Below are 24,837 nucleotides of genomic sequence, written 5' to 3' on the forward strand. Positions count from 1 at the left end.
CTAACTCAATATTTTAGCCAGAAAAAAATTGCCTAAGTCTAGAGATTTTACTATTCCTTCTACAAACAAAATCTTCAGGCTTGTGTAATAATTGTTCTAGATGAAATATTGAGTTAGTTATTTTTAAAAATAGGCGTAGTACGACCCGTTATAACAACCCAATTTAAGATAGTTTTGGGTTTGAATCCAGCACGGACCATTAGGGGATCATATATAGTAGATTGAACTCGACTAAGTGATGGCAAGTAGCCCCTCAATGGCAATTTGAGAACTCGTCTTTTGAGAGTAACGTCTTTGGGATTTTTTTTAGTCCAGTGTTTTAAATTGTATGTTGAATCCATATTTTTAAGGGTTAAAAAAAAGTATTAAAAATTTTAACTATTAGATGTGCAAATGAGAAAATATAAGAATAATTTTTTTTTGCAAACATAAAAAAAGTAATTTTTTTTCAACCCAATAAAGGAAATTGCTTCAATTTTAATATCATTGAACTAGCAATATACAATAGAAAAATCTGTCACTTCTTTGAAAAAACATAATTAGATTCTCATATACTATATTTATATTGTATCAAAATGACATAAATTATTATACTAGATATTATAATACATAGAATTTGATTAGTTGTATAAAAGTAATTATGAATTAAGAATATAATTATGTCCCAAAATGTTGCTTCTTCTAGGGTTTGGCATTAGTATTTAGCTTGTATATCTAAAAAAAATATATTAAAATTAAGGTACACATAAAAAAAAGAGAAATGATATAGTGAATTGCACAGCCTTAGGAGTACATTAAATTTGGCTTTGGCTGCTTTGAATACAAGTAAATTGATATATTTCTTTCTAAACTTAAAACGGTAATATTAAAAAAATATTGTGCGGGAAATTAACTTCGTAAATATATTTATGCTTCGTAGCTCTTTATCGACTAGGAAAACGCGTATAAATAGAAAGAATTATTTTATGATAGGCCATTTGACGTAAGTCTATCATCTCCCAATCCATTAACAACTCTGGAAGGGAGAAACGCTTGAATCACGCAAATAAAGTATCCTAAATATTATTTTACCAACCTGTATATATGCTTCGGAGAGTGTAATCATTTGTGGCAATATTTCGGTCACGTGCAGATCTTGCATTTCAAACCATTTCCCACTTCCGGCGTGAAGAATATGAACCTAACGAAATAACCGTAAACATATAATTATATTTAATAATATTATAAAAAAAATAGAGATAAAAAAGGGGGAAATATATATTTTAATTGAAAAGTTTCCCCATATTTAATTTTAAATATAATTAGAAATTCTATATTGGCAAAATAATGATTAAATTTTAAGGAAAATAATGACTTTTTTTTGGATAATTTAAATGTATTTAAACAAAAACTGGTAATTTTTTTTTTGATTTTATATGATTACAAAAATTTCAGATATGCTGTGATGTCTGATGACTAAAAACCATTTTTCAGAACGACTAACTCAATATTTTTGCCAGAAAAATATTGCTTAAGCCTTGAGATTTTTATAATATATGTCTAAACCTTTGTTCCTTCTATGAGCAAAATCTTAAGGCTTGTATAATATTTTTTTCCTGTGTACAATATTTGAGTTAGCCGTTTTAGAACACTACTGATGACGTGCTAGATATTCAAAATTTATATTTTCTATAAAAGGTATTAAAATATAGGCTGACTGATCATCGAAAAGATCAATAATCAATATTTGATCGAAAATCGATTTGTCAGAAAATATGGCGAGTAATTAATTTGCTCAGGGATAACAAAAAAAAGGTTATACCCTGTAAGTTCCGGTGGTTTGTCCGGGTAGAGAATCGTGAACGACATTCGCGATGAGATCGTATGTAGTATCGGGATTGGCGTCTTGAATAGCCGGGTCGGAACATATATACTCAGCCATCTCGACATCTCTTCATATTTATTTAAGGTAAAGTATGTTACATATTTTTAACCATATGTCCAAAAGCTAAGTTATTCTTCCTAAGCGATAACGAATTAAGATGCAGCTATCCAAAAACTTTGTTTGGTCAATTCATTAACACTTACAAAAGTTAAATCAGGTTTAGACGCAATCTAAAAATATATAAATACATTCTGCTTTAAAAACCCCTGTGTCAGTCAACCCATAATTGTTAGGACCGAAATTCGAGATTCTAGAAAACCTATGTTTGGTCAGAATCCCACTTTCCCTGGACCCAACTTGGACTGATCCGTGCTAAGCAGGGTTTTACAAAAATCTTCAAATAAAAATTTGAAGATTTTTTTCGCCCAAAATTTTGAGGAAAAAATCTTTGAAGATCAATTTTTTGCGAAGATTTTTTCGCTAAAAAAAATTTTGAGCTTGCTCAAAGAAGATTTTTGAGCAAAATAAAAAATATTTTTTGTAAAAAAATCTTCTATAATTTTAAGAAAATATTTTGAGAATTTTATAATAAAATAAAATCTTTTGTAAGGAAATCTTATTAAAATATTTTTGAAATTTTGATCTTAAAATTTTTTGGTAAATTCTTTAAAAATAAAATTTTTGATATATATTTTTTTTATTTTATTATGTTAATGAAAATATTTTTTTTGAATAGGTTGTAAATGTGAGAATTGGTCATAATACCGACTCGACTGCATTTTTTTTAATATTTGGAATAAGTAATAATGATTATTTTAAAAATGTAATGTCATAATTTTAATGTTTTATATTTAATGTAAACTATAAAAGTGACAATTGTCATAATACTCATCTCAGAACCTTTAAAAATAATTATAATTAAAAAAGGCTAGTTGAGCATGTTTTGAGATGGTTTCAGTGATTGTAAAGCATATAAAGGTGACAATTGTCATAATACTTATTTCACATATGTTTTAATTGGAAATAGAGAAAAATGATTATTTCAAACATGAATTAATATAATGTGTAAACTATAAAAGTGACAATTGTCATAATATTCATAAGAGAACCTATAAAAATAATTTTATTTTTAGGTATTAAATAGGCGAGAAAAAATTTTTTGAGCATGTTTCGAGATGGTTTTAATGATTGTAAAAATTGTCACAATCGTTATTTTTAAACTTTTTTAAAGCAAGTGGATAAAAATTTATTAAATATAAAATTAAATGTGGATGTACCATAGAGCAGTGACAATTGTCATAATCGTTATTTTTGAACTTTTTTGAATTTTTTTGAAGCAACAGAGTAAAATAATAAATTGTAAACATGTTAAATTGAAATTTAAATGTGGATGTACCATAGAAAAGTGACAATTGTCATAATCGTTATTTTTAATCTTTTTTGAATTTTTTTGAAGCAAAAGGGTAAAATTATATATTTGTAAACATGTTAAATAAAAATTTCAGTGAAGATGTACCATGGAAATGTGACAATTATCATAATTGTTATCTTTGAACTTTTTTGAGTTTTTTTAAAGCAAATAGGTAAAAATATATATTGTAAACCTGTTAAATTAAAATTTCAGTAAATATGTACCATAGAAAAGTGACAATTGTCATAATCGTTATTTTTAATCTTTTTTGATTTTTTTTTAAGAAATTATATATTGTAAACTTATTAAATTAAAATTTCACTGAAGATCTACCATAGAAAAGTGAAAATTGTCTTAATCGTCATTTTTAATCCCTTTTAAATTTTTTTGAACTTACAGGGTAAAATAATAAATTGTAAACTTGTTAAATTTAAATGTGGATGTACTATAGATAAGTGACAATTGTCATAATGGCCATTTTTAATCTTTTTTGAATTTTTTTGAAGCAAAAGGGTAAAATAATAAATTATAAACATGATAAATTAAAATTTAAATGAGGATGTACCATAGAAATGTGACAATTGTCATAAACGTTTATTTTAATCTTTTTTTAATTTTTTTTAAGCAAAAGGGTAAAATTATATATTGTAAACATGTTAAATTAAAATTGGAGATCTACCATAGAAAAGTGACAATTGTCATAATCGTTATTTTTAATCTTTTTTGAATTATTTTGAAGCAAAAATATAAAATTATATATTGTAAACATGTTAAATTAAAATTTAAATGAGGATGTACCATAGAAAAATGACAATTGTCATAATCATTATGATCATTTTAGAATTTATTTGCTGAAACGAGCAGGTTTTTAGCTGAAGCCCGTCCATGGGCGGCCTAGCTTAATAATTTTAAAAAGTGCGTGCGAATCGGTTACAAAATTTTAACAATTAGCGGGCTAAAAAATTTTAACTTTAGTTTATTATTTAAAATCTATTAGGTAAACATTAAAAAGAATCTATGAATATAATTCCCAGGAAATAAAATTCCCATTTTTTAAGATATTAATAATTACAAAATTAGTAAAATAGTCACTATCTCCAGGTCTCTTAAATCTTTCTACATCTACATGTTGGTACCAATTAACATTATATTGTTTATTATATATAAGCTTTTAGATTTTTCCTCACAGGAAGAACCATCTTATTCTCAAAATATTTCAAATTCAGTTTTATTTGGTATAACAAATAATTCTTAACCCAATCAAATAAATTTTTCTACAATAAACTCTGATACCTATCATAAACCACAAAAGAAATATAGCAATTGGAGTCAGGAAAAAATTGCAATAGCCATAAACAGAATAAGAGGCCATCCGTCAAACTCCCTCCTTCAAGGGGGAAAACGTATCGATTTTGGGTACCATTACAGCAATGAAAATTAAAAAAAAATTTGAATTCAATTTTATAAAAAAAAAATTATATAATACTTTTTTTCAATCTGGTGCCGCCTCGCTGGCACCAGCAAATTTCATTTTTTTGAAATATTTTATTTTCTTTAATTCATAAGGCAAAACATTAAAAAAATAAATAAAGGAGGGAGAGAGAGACAATGGGAAAAACGAAAAGAAAAGAAAATGCATTTTTTATATCTTCATTTAACATTTGATTTTTTATAAATATAAATAAAAAAAACATTAAATAAATGTATCCCATCCAAATTTATAAATGGGGGTTTTATTTGGCCTCAATAAAACAATTATTTTATTCATTTTTTTTGTTTTATATAACATTAATTCCTGATTTTTTATTTCAAAATATAATAAACAAGTGAAAATAAAAATTAAAGGAAAAACAAGAAAGTTAAAATTAAAAATTACAAAATTTTTTTTTTATATATAATGCAAAATAAAAAAAATCTCAAAGATATTCTAAAGGAGCATTTTTTAATCGATTCTTCTGAAAATTTAGCTACGTGCAGCATGTGTGACAAAAAGATGAAGTCAATACCATGTAAAATAAATTATTTAATGTATTTTTCAATATATTTTTCTAGCAAATCTTAAAAGACACATAACCTCTCAACACCCAAACATAATGAAAGCAGATGAATCTAATAGTGATTCGTCCTTCAATGCTAGAAATACAGCAAAAGAAAAATTCCCAAAAATTAAGATCGATAAATCTAAAGTAATTAATATTTAAATAAAGAATAAATAATTATTTTTTAGGTTTTTGAATGTATAGTATGGTTGATTACAATTAAATTGATAAAATCTCACAAATATAAAAGATTATTTATAATGGACAAAGTTTCGAAACCCACGCTAGATACTGTTACTAGGTGGTGGAATAGTACTTATCTAATGATGAAAAATCTAATGGATAATAAAACCTTTTATACTAAAATGGGTGAATTATACACAGAAACTTTTATTAGTTTCGATTTATGGGATATTATCCTATTAGGTACATCAGTCCTTTTCCCATTATACAAATTCACAATGAAATTACAAAAAAGTAATATTGTAATAGGTGATTTTTTTGCTTCATGGCTAGAATGCAAATGGAGCTGGAGGAAATGGATAATAATTTATCTAAAAGTATGTTGGAATGTTTACATTAGAGAAAGCTATCATTTTCAAAATGACGCATTTCGTAGTGCGATATATATGGATCCTAGATTCCATTATGAAAATGGAAAATATCCTTTGGAAGAAGATAAAATATTGGCCAGGGTAAATTAATAAATTTATAATATACATCTTTTTATTTTAGGAACATATATTTGCAACTTGGAAACAATTGCAAGCTATTGACCCTCATGAAGAAAATACAACTCTAGTTATGCCTTCCACTAGTAATTATAAAAAAACAAAACTTGACCTTTACATTGAGCGTGATTGCAAGAAGGGACCTATATTTTATGAATTATGTAATAGCGATATCAAGCTAAAAATAAAATCGTTATTATACAACAAAAGATTGCCATCCTCACAAGATATTTTGCAATATTGGGTTTCAAGAAAACACCAAGATGCAGAATTATTTAAATTATCTCAAATAATTCTTGCTGCTCCTTGCACCCAGGTCTCAGTTGAGAGAGCATTTAGTGCATTGGCACTAACTGTAACCTCTCTAAGGACAAGATTAGACAAAGATATACTTGATGATATTTTAATTATAAAGCTTAATCGTACATTGTTAAATAATGTGATATTTTAAATAATTATTTATATAACCTATTTCATTATAAAGTTATTGTTTACATTGAAATTTTAATAAATAAAAATCATATATATGACTGATTTAGATTTTTTGTATGAATAGTATAATCAGAGGGGGGCGTATTTTACTAGATATATCCAAATAGTAGTTTCTAAGATCTAAAATTGATTTAAAAGATTAAAGAAAAAATATTTTTAAATTTGTTGTTCCCAAAAATATCATGTTTATATTGATGCATCTTTCTAGTTCAACTCCGTTCCGGTTGGCTCTAAAAATTTAACATATATGATACTATTATCATCTGCCTAGAGGTTTAAGTGTTTCCTAACAAGATCATATTAACCTAATTTCAAAATAATGGATATGACTATGAGTAATGTGATAATTTCAAAATATATATATTAAAATAATTTAAAAAGGGAGTTGAGAATTAGATATGTCACTTATCTATGGTACATATTCACTGAAATTTTAACTTAACATGTGTACAATTTATTATTTTACCCTTTAAGTTCAAAAAAATTAAATAAAAAATTAAAAATGATAATTGTCACTTTTCTATGGTAGATCTCCACTGAAATTTTAATTTAACATGTTTACAATATATAATTTTACCCTTTTGCTTAAAAAAAATTAAAAAAAGATTAAAATAAACGTTTATGACAATTGTCACATTTCTATGGTACATCCTCATTTAAATTTTAATTTATCATGTTTATAATTTATTATTTTACCCTTTTGCTTCAAAAAAATTCAAAAAAGATTAAAAATGGCCATTATGACAATTGTCACTTATCTATAGTACATCCACATTTAAATTTAACAAGTTTACAATTTATTATTTTACCCTGTAAGTTCAAAAAAATTTAAAAGGGATTAAAAATGACGATTAAGACAATTTTCACTTTTCTATGGTAGATCTTCAGTGAAATTTTAATTTAATAAGTTTACAATATATAATTTCTTAAAAAAAAATCAAAAAAGATTAAAAATAACGATTATGACAATTGTCACTTTTCTATGGTACATATTTACTGAAATTTTAATTTAACAGGTTTACAATATATATTTTTACCTATTTGCTTTAAAAAAACTCAAAAAAGTTCAAAGATAACAATTATGATAATTGTCACATTTCCATGGTACATCTTCACTGAAATTTTTATTTAACATGTTTACAAATATATAATTTTACCCTTTTGCTTCAAAAAAATTCAAAAAAGATTAAAAATAACGATTATGACAATTGTCACTTTTCTATGGTACATCCACATTTAAATTTCAATTTAACATGTTTACAATTTATTATTTTACTCTGTTGCTTCAAAAAAATTCAAAAAAGTTCAAAAATAACGATTATGACAATTGTCACTGCTCTATGGTACATCCACATTTAATTTTATATTTAATAAATTTTTATCCACTTGCTTTAAAAAAGTTTAAAAATAACGATTGTGACAATTTTTACAATCATTAAAACCATCTCGAAACATGCTCAAAAAATTTTTTCTCGCCTATTTAATACCTAAAAATAAAATTATTTTTATAGGTTCTCTTATGAATATTATGACAATTGTCACTTTTATAGTTTACACATTATATTAATTCATGTTTGAAATAATCATTTTTCTCTATTTCCAATTAAAACATATGTGAAATAAGTATTATGACAATTGTCACCTTTATATGCTTTACAATCACTGAAACCATCTCAAAACATGCTCAACTAGCCTTTTTTAATTATAATTATTTTTAAAGGTTCTGAGATGAGTATTATGACAATTGTCACTTTTATAGTTTACATTAAATATAAAACATTAAAATTATGACATTACATTTTTAAAATAATCATTATTACTTATTCCAAATATTAAAAAAAATGCAGTCGGTATTATGACCAATTCTCACATTTACAACCTATTCAAAAAAAATATTTTCATTAACATAATAAAATAAAAAAAAATATATATCAAAAATTTTATTTTTAAAGAATTTACCAAAAAATTTTAAGATCAAAATTTCAAAAATATTTTAATAAAGATTTCCTTACAAAAGATTTTATTTTATTATAAAATTCTCAAAATATTTTCTCAAAATTATAGAAGATTTTTTTACAAAAAATATTTTTTATTTTGCTCAAAAATCTTCTTTGAGCAAGCTCAAAATTTTTTTTAGCGAAAAAATCTTCGCATTTTTTGATCTTCAAAAGAGCAACGATCTGTGAAGATTTTTGAATTTTGAGCAAATGTTAAACCCTGGTGCTAAGCATACATATAAAAATACGATATTTGCATTATTCGTTTTTCCAAAATAATTCCGTATTCGTATGATATTCAATTCGATTATTAAATTCCATAAAAAATATTTTCGAGAATGAAAAAAAAAATGGATTATATTAAAGGCCGTATTCATAATGGGATCGGTTCCGACTCGATTAAACAGCTGATTGATTTTAAAAAAAATCTGTTTATGAGATCAATGTTTTTTTTAAAAAAATAATATTAATTTTATCTTTAATTCTATACCCACCCATGCACGATAATAACCTAAGAAATATTGGTTTTAATAAAGAAAAATTGATTTCTCATAAACCGATTTAAAAATCGATCAGCTGTTAAATAGTGTAGGATCGGATCCCACTATGAATGCGGCCTTAGGAATGATGCTAAGTTCGTTACAGGAACTATATATAGATATTAGATATATTTTTTTTTTATTTACTGTATAGGGAAATTAACGATGGTAGGATTTTTCTCCAAATAAAACGTATTTTTCGTAAATCGCTTTAAAAAATACAATAAATCGGTGTATTTGTTAGAAATAAAAAAAAACCATAAAATTAATTTAAATCAAATCACTTAGTTGATAGCTGCTAAAACTTGAATCACCGAAACAAATGAATGCGATTTAAAAGATATAATTTCTCACCAAAATTTAGATAAAAATAATATCAAAAAAAATAATATTGTTCTCACAAAAACTATCGACCAAAGATAATGATTGCAACGTTAGTTTAGGCTTTAAATAGCATTTATTCAAAAAAAAAAAGGATTTAATATTATAATTTCTTATAAATACATTCTCAATAGTAATTATTCTTCTGGTTAGTGGTTAAACGACTCAATTTGAGATGATTTTTAAAAACGGCTAACTCAACATTATATCGCCAATAAATATTCAATCCTATGTGCCATCTACGAGGAAAATCTTTAGGCTTGTATAATACTTTTCTGGATAAAATATTGAGTTAGCCGTTTTTAAAAATCGGCTCAAATCCAGCCTTCTGATAAATATTTACTCTGTCTTAATCTGAATGAAGATTCTTGTGAAGATGATTAAATGAAAAATTTATTTTAGGCGCGGCCCGAATATTTAAAAAAAAATTTTTTTATGGTACGGCTCATGGTTTCCAAATTCTATTACGTATAAAAGGAAAAATAAAAATATTATAAGTATCTGTTATTTTTTTTTAAGTTACGAATAACGCGTTACTATTTTTGAATAGCCAAGTAACTCGCTCCTTTTTCCCACAAGGTAAACGAGTTACGATAACGCGTCCCCTTTTTCAAGCGCAATGGGCACGCGTTTATTTTTTTTGAAGTAAAGTTTATAGAAAATATTAAAATTTGATTATTTTTTTAAAAAATATTTTATTAAATCCGAAATAATTATTCTAGATAAAAATTAATAAAAAGAAGATTTAATGATTTGTGTCCAAAAATACATTAAGATGACATAAACACCCCGTATTTAATTTGGGAAAAATTAATTAGTATCGGAATAATGAATTAAACTTAGTTTAATTCATATAATTATATTTCGTACTCGTTCATTTAATTGATAGGATAAAGAGAAAGGAAAATGTAGCAACCTTAAAACATAGTATCAAATATGGCGGCAACCGAGTCAATTCGAACCGTTTTATAGTGGAGTCCTTGTAAGTTTTGTACTCCTTTTCGGTCATACCGTTGAACTTGGCCAGAATGCTATGGATCGGGACTTGAGGTATGATGTTACCCTCTACTTCGTCCCTGAACAAAGGCGGTGGAGGCAGGTCCACTGCCAGGTAAAGAAATGGCTGTTCTTCTCTTCTTTCTGTAGAGGGTGGGGGGTGGAATATAAATGGAAGGAATAAAATTGAGATGATACGTTACAAATTTGTAAAGTTACTTTTAATACTGGCAAAAATAAGATACTTAACGAGTTTGAAAGCGATACAATTCAAGTTTTAGAAAGATATAATGCTATAAATATATTTTCAAGAGGTGCCCTAAAAAAATATTAATAGATGCAGATCCATGGGTAAAACCGGCCGAACCAATCAGACACAACATTTTGCTATGTCAAATCAGACTGACTGGGATGAAGGTAAATATGAGGAAATAATATTATATTACCAAAAGTTAGAACGGATGAAAGCTGAAGTTTTTTAAAAAAACGTGGGAAAAAAGTTGCGATTAATGATGAATAAAAAAAAATACAGAAGATGATTGAACGTATCGGACACAATATAAAAATAGGCAAATTTTGGGTTTAGAAAAAAATGAAAACTATTTTTCCTCGCGGATTCAGATATTTTTGGCCTTCAAAGTGGAAATTTCTGCTGAACCACAAACCGAACCCTTTTACAGAGTTTATGGTTCAAGGTATCTCGTGGAATCATTATTCATCATATTTTATTTTGTTTTAATTTTTTAAAAAGAATAATAATAGGAATTGAATTGATTGATTTAGCTCGAAACATCACTTTTTGAAAATAGAAAACCAGGATAAAAAGATATAATAACAAACAAAATTTTATTATTCTCTAGAATGTTCATTTTTTTTTGCATTTTTTGAATAGTAATTCCAATTTGACAAAAAATAAATAAAAGAACCGATTATACATCAGGGTGATTTTTACAGCTAGATAATAATTTTAATTACATGGTTAAAGATGTACACTAAGCCGAATCTAGCCTTGGTTCAAAATTTATTGTTAGGCATACCCCAAGTTTTTGAGTTACGCTATTTTACGAAAAAGTTCCCAAGTGGACCCAACCTGTAGGTTTCTGTGTGCTTAAGTATATCGGGAATCAGTTGAACAAGATATCATAAGAGCAATAAGCAAGCCCTATGAATCTTTCGAACGAATATTTCTTTTTATTTTTCAAAAAGTGTAATTCTTAATCTATCAAACAAATAAAGGATTTTCGTTAAAAAAAAATCAACCATCAATCCTGGGAATCTGGTGTAGTAGATGAGGCTAAATCATAAGAGTGGAATACGGAGAAAGTGGATTAGAAGAAGGAAAATGGCATTCGTGGAGTAAATTTGAAAAGGGCCACTTCAAACGAAGAATAATTCAGTCCTACGTGAGAAGAGAGCGGCAGAAAAGGGATTTTAATTATCCGCTATTATGGGTATATCGTATCAATTTGACCAAATACCAATTTTTTTAAAAAAATAAATAAACCGGTCAACCGGGTATTAAAGAAAATCCGTTACACCTCTCTAATTAATTTCTTAGGATTCCAAACAAATAAATATTTATATGTTTTTTTAACCTTTGTATTCTTCCGTCAATAACAATATCATCTTTTCATCTTCGCTCTTAAAAAAATAAAAAAATTATTTAAAATTTATTCCATTTTTTTAAAAAAATCATATATTGGTTGTTTGACAATTATAAGGTTCTAACTAGCCCATGATAGACTTTCATCGAGCCCCATATTCGGTCTAATTTGTGTTAAAGTAAAAAAAAAAAATGGTATTCCTAATGGAGCAATCCCAGTCCCCAATTCAAAAAAATATATATTAGGTCACGTGACATTGTTTTATCCTTTTTTATAAACCCGGATGTTACCCGGGCGGCGAAAATTTCAAATAATTAAATATCGAATTTGAAAATTAGATTCTAACAACAAAGTTATAGGAAGAGCTATTTTATTACAGACATACTCAGGGTTAGGACTGTAAAAAAACGAAAACAAAAACAACTGATTTTTTTAAAATGTGAAAAAAAAACAGCAAAAAAAACTTGCTTTTGATTAATTCATTTTGAAAAAAAATTTTTAAACACTGAAATTTAAAAATAACTATTATAAAAAAAAATATATAGACCAATACTTTTTCAATAAACTCAATTTAACAAAAAAGAACAAGCCATAAAAATAACAGTGATAATAAAAAAATTCCTTAAAAAAATGTTGGTAAATTAGAATTTAAGATAATGCTTCTTTCGTCCTTAGCTATCCCAAAAAATTTTTTAAAAATTTATCATCCAAATTAAAAAATTAGTCGTTGAACGCCAAACTTTTCATTAACGATGCTTATATTCGAAAATAAGTGATAGTTCGTAAAAAATTAATGGCCAGGAATAATGTATGAATCGTGCTTTGTCAAATTTATTAAACAGTTTTATTGAAATTTTAAAAGATTTGGAGTGATATAACCCTACCTATATAACGAAGGGATAAAAAAAATGTTCTCATGTAAGATAAAAGTGTAAACTCGAAACCCTGGTAATAATGACTAGAACGATATAATATTTTAAAGTTAGGATAATTCTATATAAATAAAAGTTATAATTCGTCAATTTTATTCAGAGACCTGCAGGCCCGACTCTAAGCCCGGCCGAGTATATGGGCCAGGATGTATTTAAAATTTTAAATCGCCATTATTAGCTATAAAAATTAAAAATGATTATAGAATATTTTTAAAAAAAATCCAGGCCGGGTCGTGAAAATAGTATCTCTGTAGGTCTCTATTTTAATTATTAAAATGCAATTTGACACCATAACTTTCAAAGTGGGCTTTTTAGATTACGTATACCTTTATGTCTACACACAAACTTCTATGGAGAAATAACAACACAAATCGCTTGCATCGCATTTTTTTTATATATTTTGTACCATCCTTCGCATATATATTGGAGACTAACTAAATATGCTAAATTTTAGAGGTAGAAATGGTTCATTTAGTTCCAGCACTAAAGCGACTAACGTTAAAACTTAAAAGTGCAAAGATAGAGGGAAAAATTAGAGGACATGGAAATCGAGTAGATTTTTTTTTACCAGATCCAAAGGCGGGACTTTTCTGGAATAAACCCTCATGGAACCTTGGAAGGTTTTGTAAATGATGGAACTGTCGCGTTTTTTGGTGCCGTTGAGAGCCAGGTGGAAAGCGTTGAGAAGCCAAGACAAAAATTCTACCGGATCCCCTTTAAAATATTAGCGAGATTATTAGGTTTTCTAAATACAGAATGGAATATTATATATAAAATATGCACAAAATCTATTCCCCAAAAGAAAGAAAAATGAGAAAGGATGGATTAGCCAAGGTTAACTGCTCGGTTAAATTAACAGTGCCACTCACTGGAACCTGGACTTATTAGATTTTTATGCCGGGCTGGTTAGTGGTGGATTAAGATTTTTTTAAAAATAAATATAAATGACAGGACGATGGGCAGTGGCACACAAAAATGGAGTTCAAGATTGAATGATTCATTATAGGCCTTATAATAATTTTAACTAATTTTTGAAATAATGTTGTAGTTGTTCTAGCTTCATTATATAAGGCGAGGTTCAGATATTTTTTTTAAGATATATTTAAAAAATAAATAAATATAAAATGTCTTTTTTTCTTCTTCTTAAAACTGTAACTATTAATACAGAAGCTCCTAGGGTCTTTCATAATGAAAAACGCAGAATAATTTGAAAAAAACTTGTAGATGACGCAAGATATTAAGACACGATATTATGGGCCAGTGTTCAAGACTTCAACGGGTGAAATTTTTTTAAACTATACTTTTTGCAGAAAATGCCTTTATTTGCAAATCACCTTACCATGGCCTAAAAGGTGCATTTAGCAATGGGACATTAACTCACATTAATAGTGATAAATCTAACAATATATATTTTTTTAAATATAATAAATTTTGCAGATATTAAATATAGGATTGGGACCGATATTTAGTCTTTTCCAAAATACCGGATAGGGTCGATACCGGTAAAAACCGGTCCGATTTTTTTATTTTCTTTTCTTTTTTTTGTTATTTTATTTTATTTTATGTTATATATACTTATTTTACATTATTATAATATTTTCTAAATAATTTTTTTTTCTAAACAATGCAAATGCACAATCATCTGAGTCTGCCTTCATTACGACAGGGGATATAGATAGTTGATATCGTAGAAGCCTACAGCCAGATAATCTAGAAGCTCAGCTCTCATATTTATTTAAAAAATCTGATATATTATAATTTTATATATTAAATATTACAATTTTTTAATACATATCAACATAAAATGGATATATTATTAAATATATATTTTTTTAATTATAGTCTTAATAGTAGAAATAAAATATTAAATTAAATGCATAATTCCCTTTTCTGCATAAAATATTCAAAGGAGTGAGAGGGGGGTGGTAAAAAATCAGTATAAATATAGGATCGGTTTTGAAGCAATATTTGAAAATCTTAATTTTAATTGACAAAATAAGATACCATATAAACTATGTCAAAAATATACATTAATAAGTATAGGGTGTGAGAAAGAATAATTAGGCAATAAACCTTGTTTAGTGAACTGGAAACGTTTCTTGCTGCACAGCACCACGGCTTGAAGCATCTCGTGAGGGCTGACGTGTGCTTTAAAATGTTTTGGATTCCAGAGCTTCCTGAGGAGCTCTCCAAACCTCGAAACTGAGAGGAAAGCTATGTCACCTGCTGGTCTGTTGATTTTCTGGTAGTTGTCTGGCCGCAAAAAGTAATCTCTCAGAGGAGGAACGTGGGAAAGAGACTGATTGATGTAAGGTAAAAATTTCAAATATAAAAAAATCATTAAAAGTGTACATCAATGAAAAACAGCTGAGGACGCCATTTTGGTTACCCATATCATTATTAAAAACTTTAAAAGAGAGGCCAATTTATTCCTATGTCGGACGCAAACTTTAATAGAGAATTGCCTGATCATCGAGATGATAAGGAAGCAAGTTATCAATTTAATAGTAGCTTATAACATGAGAATAATTACTATATGGGTTACCAAAATGGCGTGTCCAGCTGATTCGCATTCAGCGACTCTTCAAACACATTATTATGATTGGCATCGTCATTCAAGGTATTATTACACATCATTGGTTTAACGACTAATTCTTAATATTATAAATTTTAACTATGTAATTACTAGCCAAAAATGGAAGCCTAAATATCCATCACATTCTAATTTTGGATACTATTTAAATTCTATTTTTTTTTGGTAGCAATTCTATTATTTTTTTTATAAATCTTCATTTTAATATTCAAGTACCTTCTTTGATATAAACAAGAAAATAAATTGTCATATAAATGTGTTATATGAATAGTTTTGTTAAATGCCTCATTTTGAGCCGATTTTTTAAAAACGGCTAACTCCTCAACATTTTATCCAGAAAAATATTAAGCAAGCCTGAAGATTTTTCTCCTAGAAGGAACAAAGGTCTAGACATAATATTATCGAAATATCGAAGCTTAGGCAATATTTTTTCTGGCTAAAATATTGAGTTAGCGGTTTTTAAAAACCGGCTTAAAACGAGTCGTTTCACAACACTACATATGAGCAATTAAAGGAAATGAAAGGATAAAACTATACATTAATTATTATTGTCGGGTTAATCAACTTTAAACAAACATATTTTTTTTGAAGATTCACATCGAAATCTAAATTTGCAAAAATCTTTTATTCGTCAGGAATTATGAAAGTGATATATATATATAGTAAAGTTAAAATAAATATCATACCAAAAATGCTTATAAAAAGAATTAGGTGAATAACACTAAAGTGTACCATATATTATGAACAAAATTTATGTATAACCGAACCTGCAAAACGACATTACAATAATCATTGGCTTTTATGTTATTGAGCCCTACAATGCCGGGTGAATATAGGGTGCCGTCAAAAGCTCTGGAAAGTTTGTCGTTTTTGTTAAGTGCCTGAACTTGTTCCAGTGAAAAAGTCGGTTGCAATACATACTAAAATAATACGTATTTTTTTTATAGAAATTTATAAGAATTTTTGATAATATTTAGGGTTGGCAGATTTAAATGAATAGTTCTAAAATTGCAATTTGATTGCAGACTTTTTTTTAAAAAAAAAACTTACTAATTGACTGTTAATTTTCTATTTCAAGGTTATTTTTTATTAAGCCTTTGATTTTTTTTAAAAAAAAGATTTCAATTTAAATATTTGTAATGTACATATTTGTATCCCTTTGAGAAAGTAAAAGAAATATATATTAAAAAAAACATAATATCGTATAATTATAAGAATCATGGATGAACAAAAAATATTTCTAAAAAAAAAAATGGCTACAAATAAATAATAAAAGAGTGGCTCTAAAAAAAATATTTTGAAATGTCAAAATTATAATTATTTAATTTTATAAATTAATCTTTAAAAAAGAACTTAATTAAAAAAATATTATAAAATTAAAGCTTGAATTATATTCAGATTTATTGTTTGAAGTTAACAAGCCATCCCAAATAAATGAATAAATTATTATAACGAGAAAGATTTTAAAAAAAATCCGGATAAATTTTTAAAAAATTTTTTACGGCCAGGCCCGGATATTTAAAAAAAAAAAATTTCAGGCCCGGCTAGGAATTTTTTAAAATTATATTCGACCTGGTATATACAAAAATTCACCTATGAGGTATTTTACCAAATTTTTCAGCGAGTATTATCGCTTATTATTTAAAAAATACATGAAAAAAGCTAATATTTTGAGAATATTGTATTTGAATTTATAAAAATTATAAAAATGTTATTTATAAAAATGGATGTTTTGAGCATATAACTATATTTTTTTGCATTTATAAAAATAAAACTAATATTCATAAAAATGGTAATAATATTTTGAGCATATACCATATTTTATATTGCATTTAAAAAAAATAAAACTAATATTTAATTTATAAAAATGGAAAATATTTTGAGAATATAATATATTGTATTTAATTTACTATTTAATTTATAAAATAAAAATAAATCGCTATTTAAAAAAATGCATGTATAATAAATAGTATTTTGAAAATATAATCTAATTGCACAATATTAATATTATTTATTTTCTAATTTTTAAATATTTTATATTACATTTATAGGTTGGTTTTTCAGGTGTAAAATTTTTTTATTAATTTTCATGGATTTACCATCACATTTATGTCTTTTTAGATGTGATGTACCATGTTTATAATTATAAGATAATATACTTGAACAATTCTTACATTGTACGTAGCCAATGTTTTTTTTTATTTTCATCTATGATGATGTTAAATTTAGCCCATATTTCAGATTTTAAATTATTATTTGTATTTCTAAAAGAATAAATATTATTTTTAATTTTATTAATTATATCATTAGTATTTTGTGCCATGATATTCCTTTATTTGATTGTTTTGGTAAATATTCTAAAAATTTAGATATGAGGGTCATTATTCCACGTCAAATCGACCAAAAAAACGCGATTTTCGGACGACCATCTTTAAAATAAACGAAACTTGGCATGATAGTTATTTATTTTGTATATTTTTGTAAATTCTAAATTTTAGAGTGCTAGCTCAACCAAATCTAAAGATATACGCCTTCAAAGTAGAGAATCGCGTAATGCGTGATTTCTTAAATCTTGTTTTTCTTAAAAAATACTTAAGATAAAATTACAAATAATATATCATTTTATAGCTCTTAAAATTTTACATTGGAAAATATTTTAAAAAAAATCAAAAAATTTTAAGTGTTTTTGTATTTCCGGTAAAAATAAAAAATTAACATTCCTGGGAAGGGATATTTTTTTGGTGTTGATACTCTCTAAAAATGTTTATTACCTTTATATTAAACTATTTAATGAAAAATCTCGATAGCCATTTTTGTTTTTTTAATTTTAATTTTATTAAAATTTTTATAAATAAAAAAGGATAATATAGATGGTGTTATATTAATTTTAATAATAGTATAAGGAATGACGTAACATAGGTGGAATTTTTTCTAAAAAAAAGATTAAAAATTCTTGAAAAGATTTTTTTATTGTTTCCAGATTACTTCTATCAACAGACACCCACTGTTTAAAGGATATATGATCTATGTCATTTTGGGCAAATACAACATCTAATTGTTTTTTAATTGAGAATGTGCCTGGACAATAGTTACAATCTCCTAAATAACAAATAGGGAGTGCTGGATTGCATATTGTTTGAGCTAAAATATTTTTATAGTTATGTAATGGATATTCTGGCATAGCTAATAGTTTTGCCAAATTAGCATCTACAAACATAAGCTTAAAATTTTGATGAATTACACAAACACACACACTGTGTGTTCCACTGGCTCCAGCCAGAATACAATTTTTTGGCCGTAAATCTGCAAATTTAGAAAATTCAACTTTAATTATCGGGTACCTCTCTTTAAATCGTTCATATAATTCTTTTAAATTGTTTAAAATTAATCTTTTTGAGACTGCTCTCTTTTCCCCTTGATCATTATGGATTTATAGTCTTTTTTCCCGGGCATCGCGCGACTGACTTCATCAGAAGAGTAAAATTTTTCTATAATATTCACGGTTTCCTGATCAATTGTTTGCCCAGGTTTTATATTGGGAGATGACATAAATCCTTTTAATTCTATTAGTTTTTTTAATTTTCTTACCAAGTAATTCGTGGCTTTGAACTCCATCTCAATTTTTTTAGAGGTCCAAGAAGGGGGCAATATTTAAGGAGTTGATATTTTTTTTCCTTAGAAATAATTGGATAATGATGTTTTAAATTTTGAAGAAGTTCGTCATTTTTATTATTTTGTATATCAAACTCAGGAAGGCTGCTTCTTAATATGTTTTGACTTAATGCTTTTATTATTTTTTAAAGTTTTTCTTGCGGATATTTCTTTTCTCCAATTCTTTTCTTTTTTATTGGGGATTGGCCTATTTCTTCTAGCGATACATTTATTATATCCAAAGTTGAAGTGGATGGGGCTAGTTCGGGCTCTTCATTTTCAGATATATCCTCAATGGATTCCATATTTATCAAATATAAGCGACATGAGTGACATAATGATTGGCCTATTGTTAATAAACCTTTGGATTTTTTAATCATCTTTGGTGTAATTTAATTTTATATATAATAAAAATAATCACGATATCCAATAATAAAAAAGATATTATATTAGTAAAAAATCCAGAATCCCATAATATAAATAAACTTACCTTTTGTAGATTTTTTGAAATGGACTTATGGCCTTCTCTAATGAATGGATTACTACACAATGATTTCATTATTACAATTTTTTAAATTTAAAAAAAGAAATATTTTTTTAATCCTTATGTTCTTTTCAATCATGATTGATAATTATAAATTTAATAGAAAGAAAGGAATGAAAAATAAAATAAGATGATAAAATCTTTAATTTCAAATAATAACGATAGTATAGTAGATCCAGAAGTGTGAAATATATACAAATTACGGCCTCAAGAATTTGTATTTAAGCGCAAAATGGATTGCGATAAATAGATATATTTTTATAATAGCTTGAATATAATTTTAAAGTATCTTTATATGGGCCGCTTCCTCATTTATTGCTCCAGGACATCATACTGGTTATACTTAATCGATTTCTTTTGATTTTAATACCGCTATAAAATATATTATTATTAAATATAATATATTATTAATAAATTTAGTATAATGCCATCTATATTATCCTTTTTTATTTAGAAAATAATAAAAATTTTAATAAAAAAAAACAAAAATGGCTATCGAGATTTTTCATTAAATAGTTTAATATAAAGGTAATAAACATTTTTAGAGAGTATCAACACCAAAAAAAAATCCCTTCCCAGGAATGTTAATTTTTTATTTTTACCAGAAATACAAAAACACTTAAAATTTTTTAACTTTTTTTCAATATTTTCCAATGTAAAATTTTAAGGGCTATAAAGTGATATATTATTTGTACTTCTATCTTAAGTATTTTTTAAGAAAAACAAGATATAAGAAATCACGCATTACGCGATTCTCTACTTTGAAGGCGTATATCTTTGGATCTGGTTGAGCTGGGGCTCTAAAATTTGGATTTTATTATCATTTACAACATAAATAACTAACATGCCAAGTTTTTTCATTTTTGAGATGGTCGGTCGAATCACTGGTCGATTTGTCATGGAATTACCCATGAATTATAAAAAATATATTATTAATACTTGAATATTGGGGCTTATTTAAGATATTCCTTTATTTGATTGTTTTGGTAAAATATGTTGTAAAAATTTAGATATGAATTATAAAAAAATATATTAATACTTTGAATAAATTTGCAGGAAATTAATAATTAGATCGATCTGTGGGTGTTAGGTGTGTTAACCATTACCCAATATTATATTAATCATAACTATAATATAATATAATCTTATAACCATTAACTCATAATGTTAAAATTTTTATAAAAAATATTAAGGCCCAGCTCGGGTTTAACAATCTTAGGCCCGGCCCGGATATATTTTAAAAAAAAATTTTTAGGCCCGGCCCGGATATATTTAAAAAAAAATTTATTAGGCCCGGCCCGGGTATATTTAAAAAATTTAAAATATGGCCAGGCTTAGGGCCGGGCCTGCAGGTCTCTGTATATACAATATAAGCATATACTATCTCTCAAAAAATTTAATTTATATATCAATTTATAAAATATTTTAAATAATTTAATAATTAACTTAAATATTAATTTTATTTTTTTAAATTACTATGGATCATATAAACCTTATTGGATTAAAGGGTGTCTCCCCTCAAATCACACCCCATAGTTACATCATCGAGTCATTAGCCACATATTTCATAACCCCCCCCCCCCCCCACACATTTCATCCAAAATGTTTAAAAAGGTCACTTTACCAATGCATCCTTATATTCTATCCAATTTATTCTGTCTGAAGACAAGCTAGGAAGAAATGAATGGTAGGCACTTCTTAGATGCTATATTAATCAAAGTTTGGAACCATCTTTTAAAATATAGAAAGCATAACAGGAATCTATTTTAACATTTAATGGGTCCAGAACAATTTTAATTATTTTTGGCAAGGTCTGAGCCAGACCCAAAAAATATTTAAAAACCAAGCCAAAGTCTAAGAAAATGTCCAAGTCCAGATAATCCAAGTTTGATTGGATCTTGCTAACATAGAGTCTTACTTTATTTATTAATTTCATTTATATTTTAACTCATAAAACATCCACCTAACCCTAGCCCTGCTCATTCCACTGATAAAATATTTAAAATTAACAACCCCCCCCTCCATAAAAATTTTTTGAACTTCCAGCACACCCACCTAATTTTTAAAATTCTTAAACTCTATTTACATTTCCAAAATTTATGAATTTTAATTAATTGATATCATGAGAAATATTATAATAAAAATTTTAAGGGATTATAATATAATTTAAGAACTTTAATATCGTCCAAAGATGAATCTACTACTTCATAATTATCAGGTAAACAGTAAAATTTTAGAGTGTGAAGATTTATAAATAAATGATGTCCCATTTGAACACTATGAGTATATGCAAGTGATTTCTGACCACGTCCTAAAATAAATTCATAAAATTTATTATAATAAAATGTGAGCTAATTTATATAAGGACTGTATAAGATCAAATGATAAAAACAAACCCTGAAAATATTTTCCGCAAACTAAGCAAGCATATACATTTAGATGTGACAAAGAGACCGAACATAATTTTTCAAAATCAAAATCAAGAACACTCCTATGCATACCTGTTAATAATGTATAGTCATTGGAAATAATAACCTGTTGATTGTATCAATAAAAGGACACTTATTTCCTGGAATAATCAAATGTTTGTTTTGCCCTATTTAAATTACATATTTAGTAAATATTAAATCATGAGTTTAAGGTTTAAGTATATAACGTTATAATAAGGTATTGATTAAATCATAATATATTGATAAATATATATATATTAAGAAATGACTAAGCAGAGATTAATATACTAATAGATGGAGTTTCTCGCTTTCGTTTAATTGTGTTATTCTTATAGGAATAAGGAATATTATTATTTTCTAAAGCCATGCTATTTTGAATGAATGTAAGGGGTTTATTTTTTAGATTTGAATAGCTAATCACCAACCATTCTAAAAATAAATATATTCATAACCTATTTATAATATTTAGAAAAGACATATAAAGATTAGAACTAATTTTCAAGTCAAAAATACATCTTAAAGGGTATTAAAACTTTCACTATCGAATAATAGGTTGGCGTAACCAATGGGTGTGAAGGTGGGATATATCACCCCATGTCTGTTCTCATTAATATCACTTTATTAGGGAAAATTTCTCTACAAACTTCCTATCTACTCTTACAAATAAATGTATGTAATATATCACTATAAACAATACTGTGAAAGATAAATAAATAAAAGTAAATAATTTTTTAAAATAACGACTAGTATAGTACTAAAATTTTTATTAAAAAGTATTTTTATAAATAGAAATGACTAAAACCTCAAAATTATCTATAACATGGCTAAAGATCTACAATAAGTGGACCATCTACTGTAAAATTTATAACAGAAAAACTCGCCTACTAGTTATTTTCCTCTATAAGAAAGTCCTGGATACGCCTATACAATGATCTGGTACGGTTGAGGTTTATGTGGTTTTTTATTATAAATTTTATTGGATATTTTTAGGCCCCTTATTTGAAAACTTTGGTTGGATTAAATTTTTAAACGACTATAATAGTCCTTATTATTTCTCATATAGAATTTATAAAAAATAAATATCTGAATCATAATGACATATAGGCTTCTTGTGAAGATTGGGGTGCATTGAGTGTTTTAATTTACTTTATTTTATATACCTGATAATATATACCTCTGGTAATATTTCAATATGGAGGAATTTTCTGATCTTCGAACTTTCCTTTCACAAATGAGCTTCTATAAGGGTTGAATATATATATAGGTTTGATTGGGATACTTTAGTAATTTATTTACATTTCCTAAATTTAAGACTACTAAATGTCTATTCCTATATAGCATCAAAAATAAACTCCTTCGGAACTGATCCTTGGAACATTTAAGATTAGTATTTAATAATCAAAATAATATAGCCGTAAAATTTATAAAGTCATCAGCATCTTCGTGAGAGGGGGGACATAAGCCATTTGCCTTCATATTTTTAAGAAGGGTCGGCATTCAGGAAATGTATGCATTCCGATACACCTTCATAAAAATCGTAATTTGTGCCTTGACACTATTTTAGAGATATCTATATTTATTTTTAGATATTTTTAATAGACATTTTGTTTTATTTTTAATTTTTATATTAAAATGAATATTTTAAATACATTTAATAATATGTCCGAGCTTATTTCATTATAAAAACAAACCATATAAATTTTATTTTACGCAATGGACAACGAAGATAAATTATATATTACAATTTATTTTATAATTTTTATTTTAAAAATATATGTCACACTATTTAAATCAATAATTTTAGACAATCCCTGAAAGGAAATAAAATAATTCATTACTAGATTCATTGGAAACCATAAAATATTGATATAGTAAATTTTGAATTAATTTTTTTTTAAATGACTATCGAATAGGAGCTTAAACACGTTCCTCTTCCCATTGAAAATTATTTTTTTAAAGTTAAAAACATTTTAATAAGGCACCATAACTCAGGGCATTTTGCGAAATTCAAAACTTAGAAAAATATAAATTTTTATAAAAAAAATAAGTGAAAACACAAAATTATTCTTAATAATAAAACTAAAGGTTTACAAAGTGGAATCTAATGACATCCAATAAAATTAATGGCAGTAAGAGTGTTTTCACTCCTTATAAGAAAATTATGGATGCGTTAATTCTTTTGAAAAATACATTAAATAATTATTCAAATATAAAGTATTTATTAATTAACCATTCTGTCGTCAATTATCCTGATAAAAAGGGTTTTAAATATGGCTAAAAATTTGTTTACAGATAAAGGTGGGTGCATTAATGATAATTTTTTATCATTAATAATATATATTTTCTACATAACGCTCATTACGAAATTTGAATTTTAGCAATAGAATCAAATTAAGCATTATGCACACCTTTCATAAATAAAATAAAAATTGAATCTGTATCTAGATACATTTTAGGAAGAGTATTTATATTATCATGATTTATTTTCAGACGATGTATCTATAGTATTAGGTCATTTTGTAGAAAACTCTCTTGAAAATTGATTACTACTATTTTTCTATTTTCAGGTGAAATAATTAATAGATATTATCTAACAATTGCAAGGGCAATAAA

At 26.1% G+C, this 24,837-nt stretch overlaps 1 protein-coding gene across 1 annotated transcript; it reads right to left on the minus strand.

Moving 5' to 3' along the window:
* Window positions 1-539: 539 nt before the first annotated feature.
* LOC135927607 (ubiquitin carboxyl-terminal hydrolase 39-like) lies at window positions 540-22,606 on the minus strand. Its single transcript, XM_065463715.1, has 13 exons — window positions 22,513-22,606; window positions 22,310-22,370; window positions 22,171-22,265; window positions 21,949-22,085; window positions 16,347-16,499; window positions 15,060-15,285; window positions 13,555-13,700; window positions 12,046-12,091; window positions 10,371-10,594; window positions 9,221-9,282; window positions 1,802-1,931; window positions 1,076-1,180; window positions 540-714 (listed from the first exon to the last, which is right to left on the minus strand). The coding sequence occupies exons 1-13, from the start codon at window positions 22,589-22,591 to the stop codon at window positions 682-684; spliced, it is 1,497 nt and encodes a 498-aa protein (XP_065319787.1). The 5' UTR covers window positions 22,592-22,606; the 3' UTR covers window positions 540-681.
* Window positions 22,607-24,837: the final 2,231 nt, after the last annotated feature.

This window comes from Gordionus sp. m RMFG-2023, chromosome 3, assembly GCF_954871325.1.
Source record: "Gordionus sp. m RMFG-2023 chromosome 3, tfGorSpeb1-WG-v2, whole genome shotgun sequence".
Lineage (NCBI taxonomy): Eukaryota > Metazoa > Nematomorpha > Gordioida > Chordodea > Parachordodidae > Gordionus > Gordionus sp. m RMFG-2023.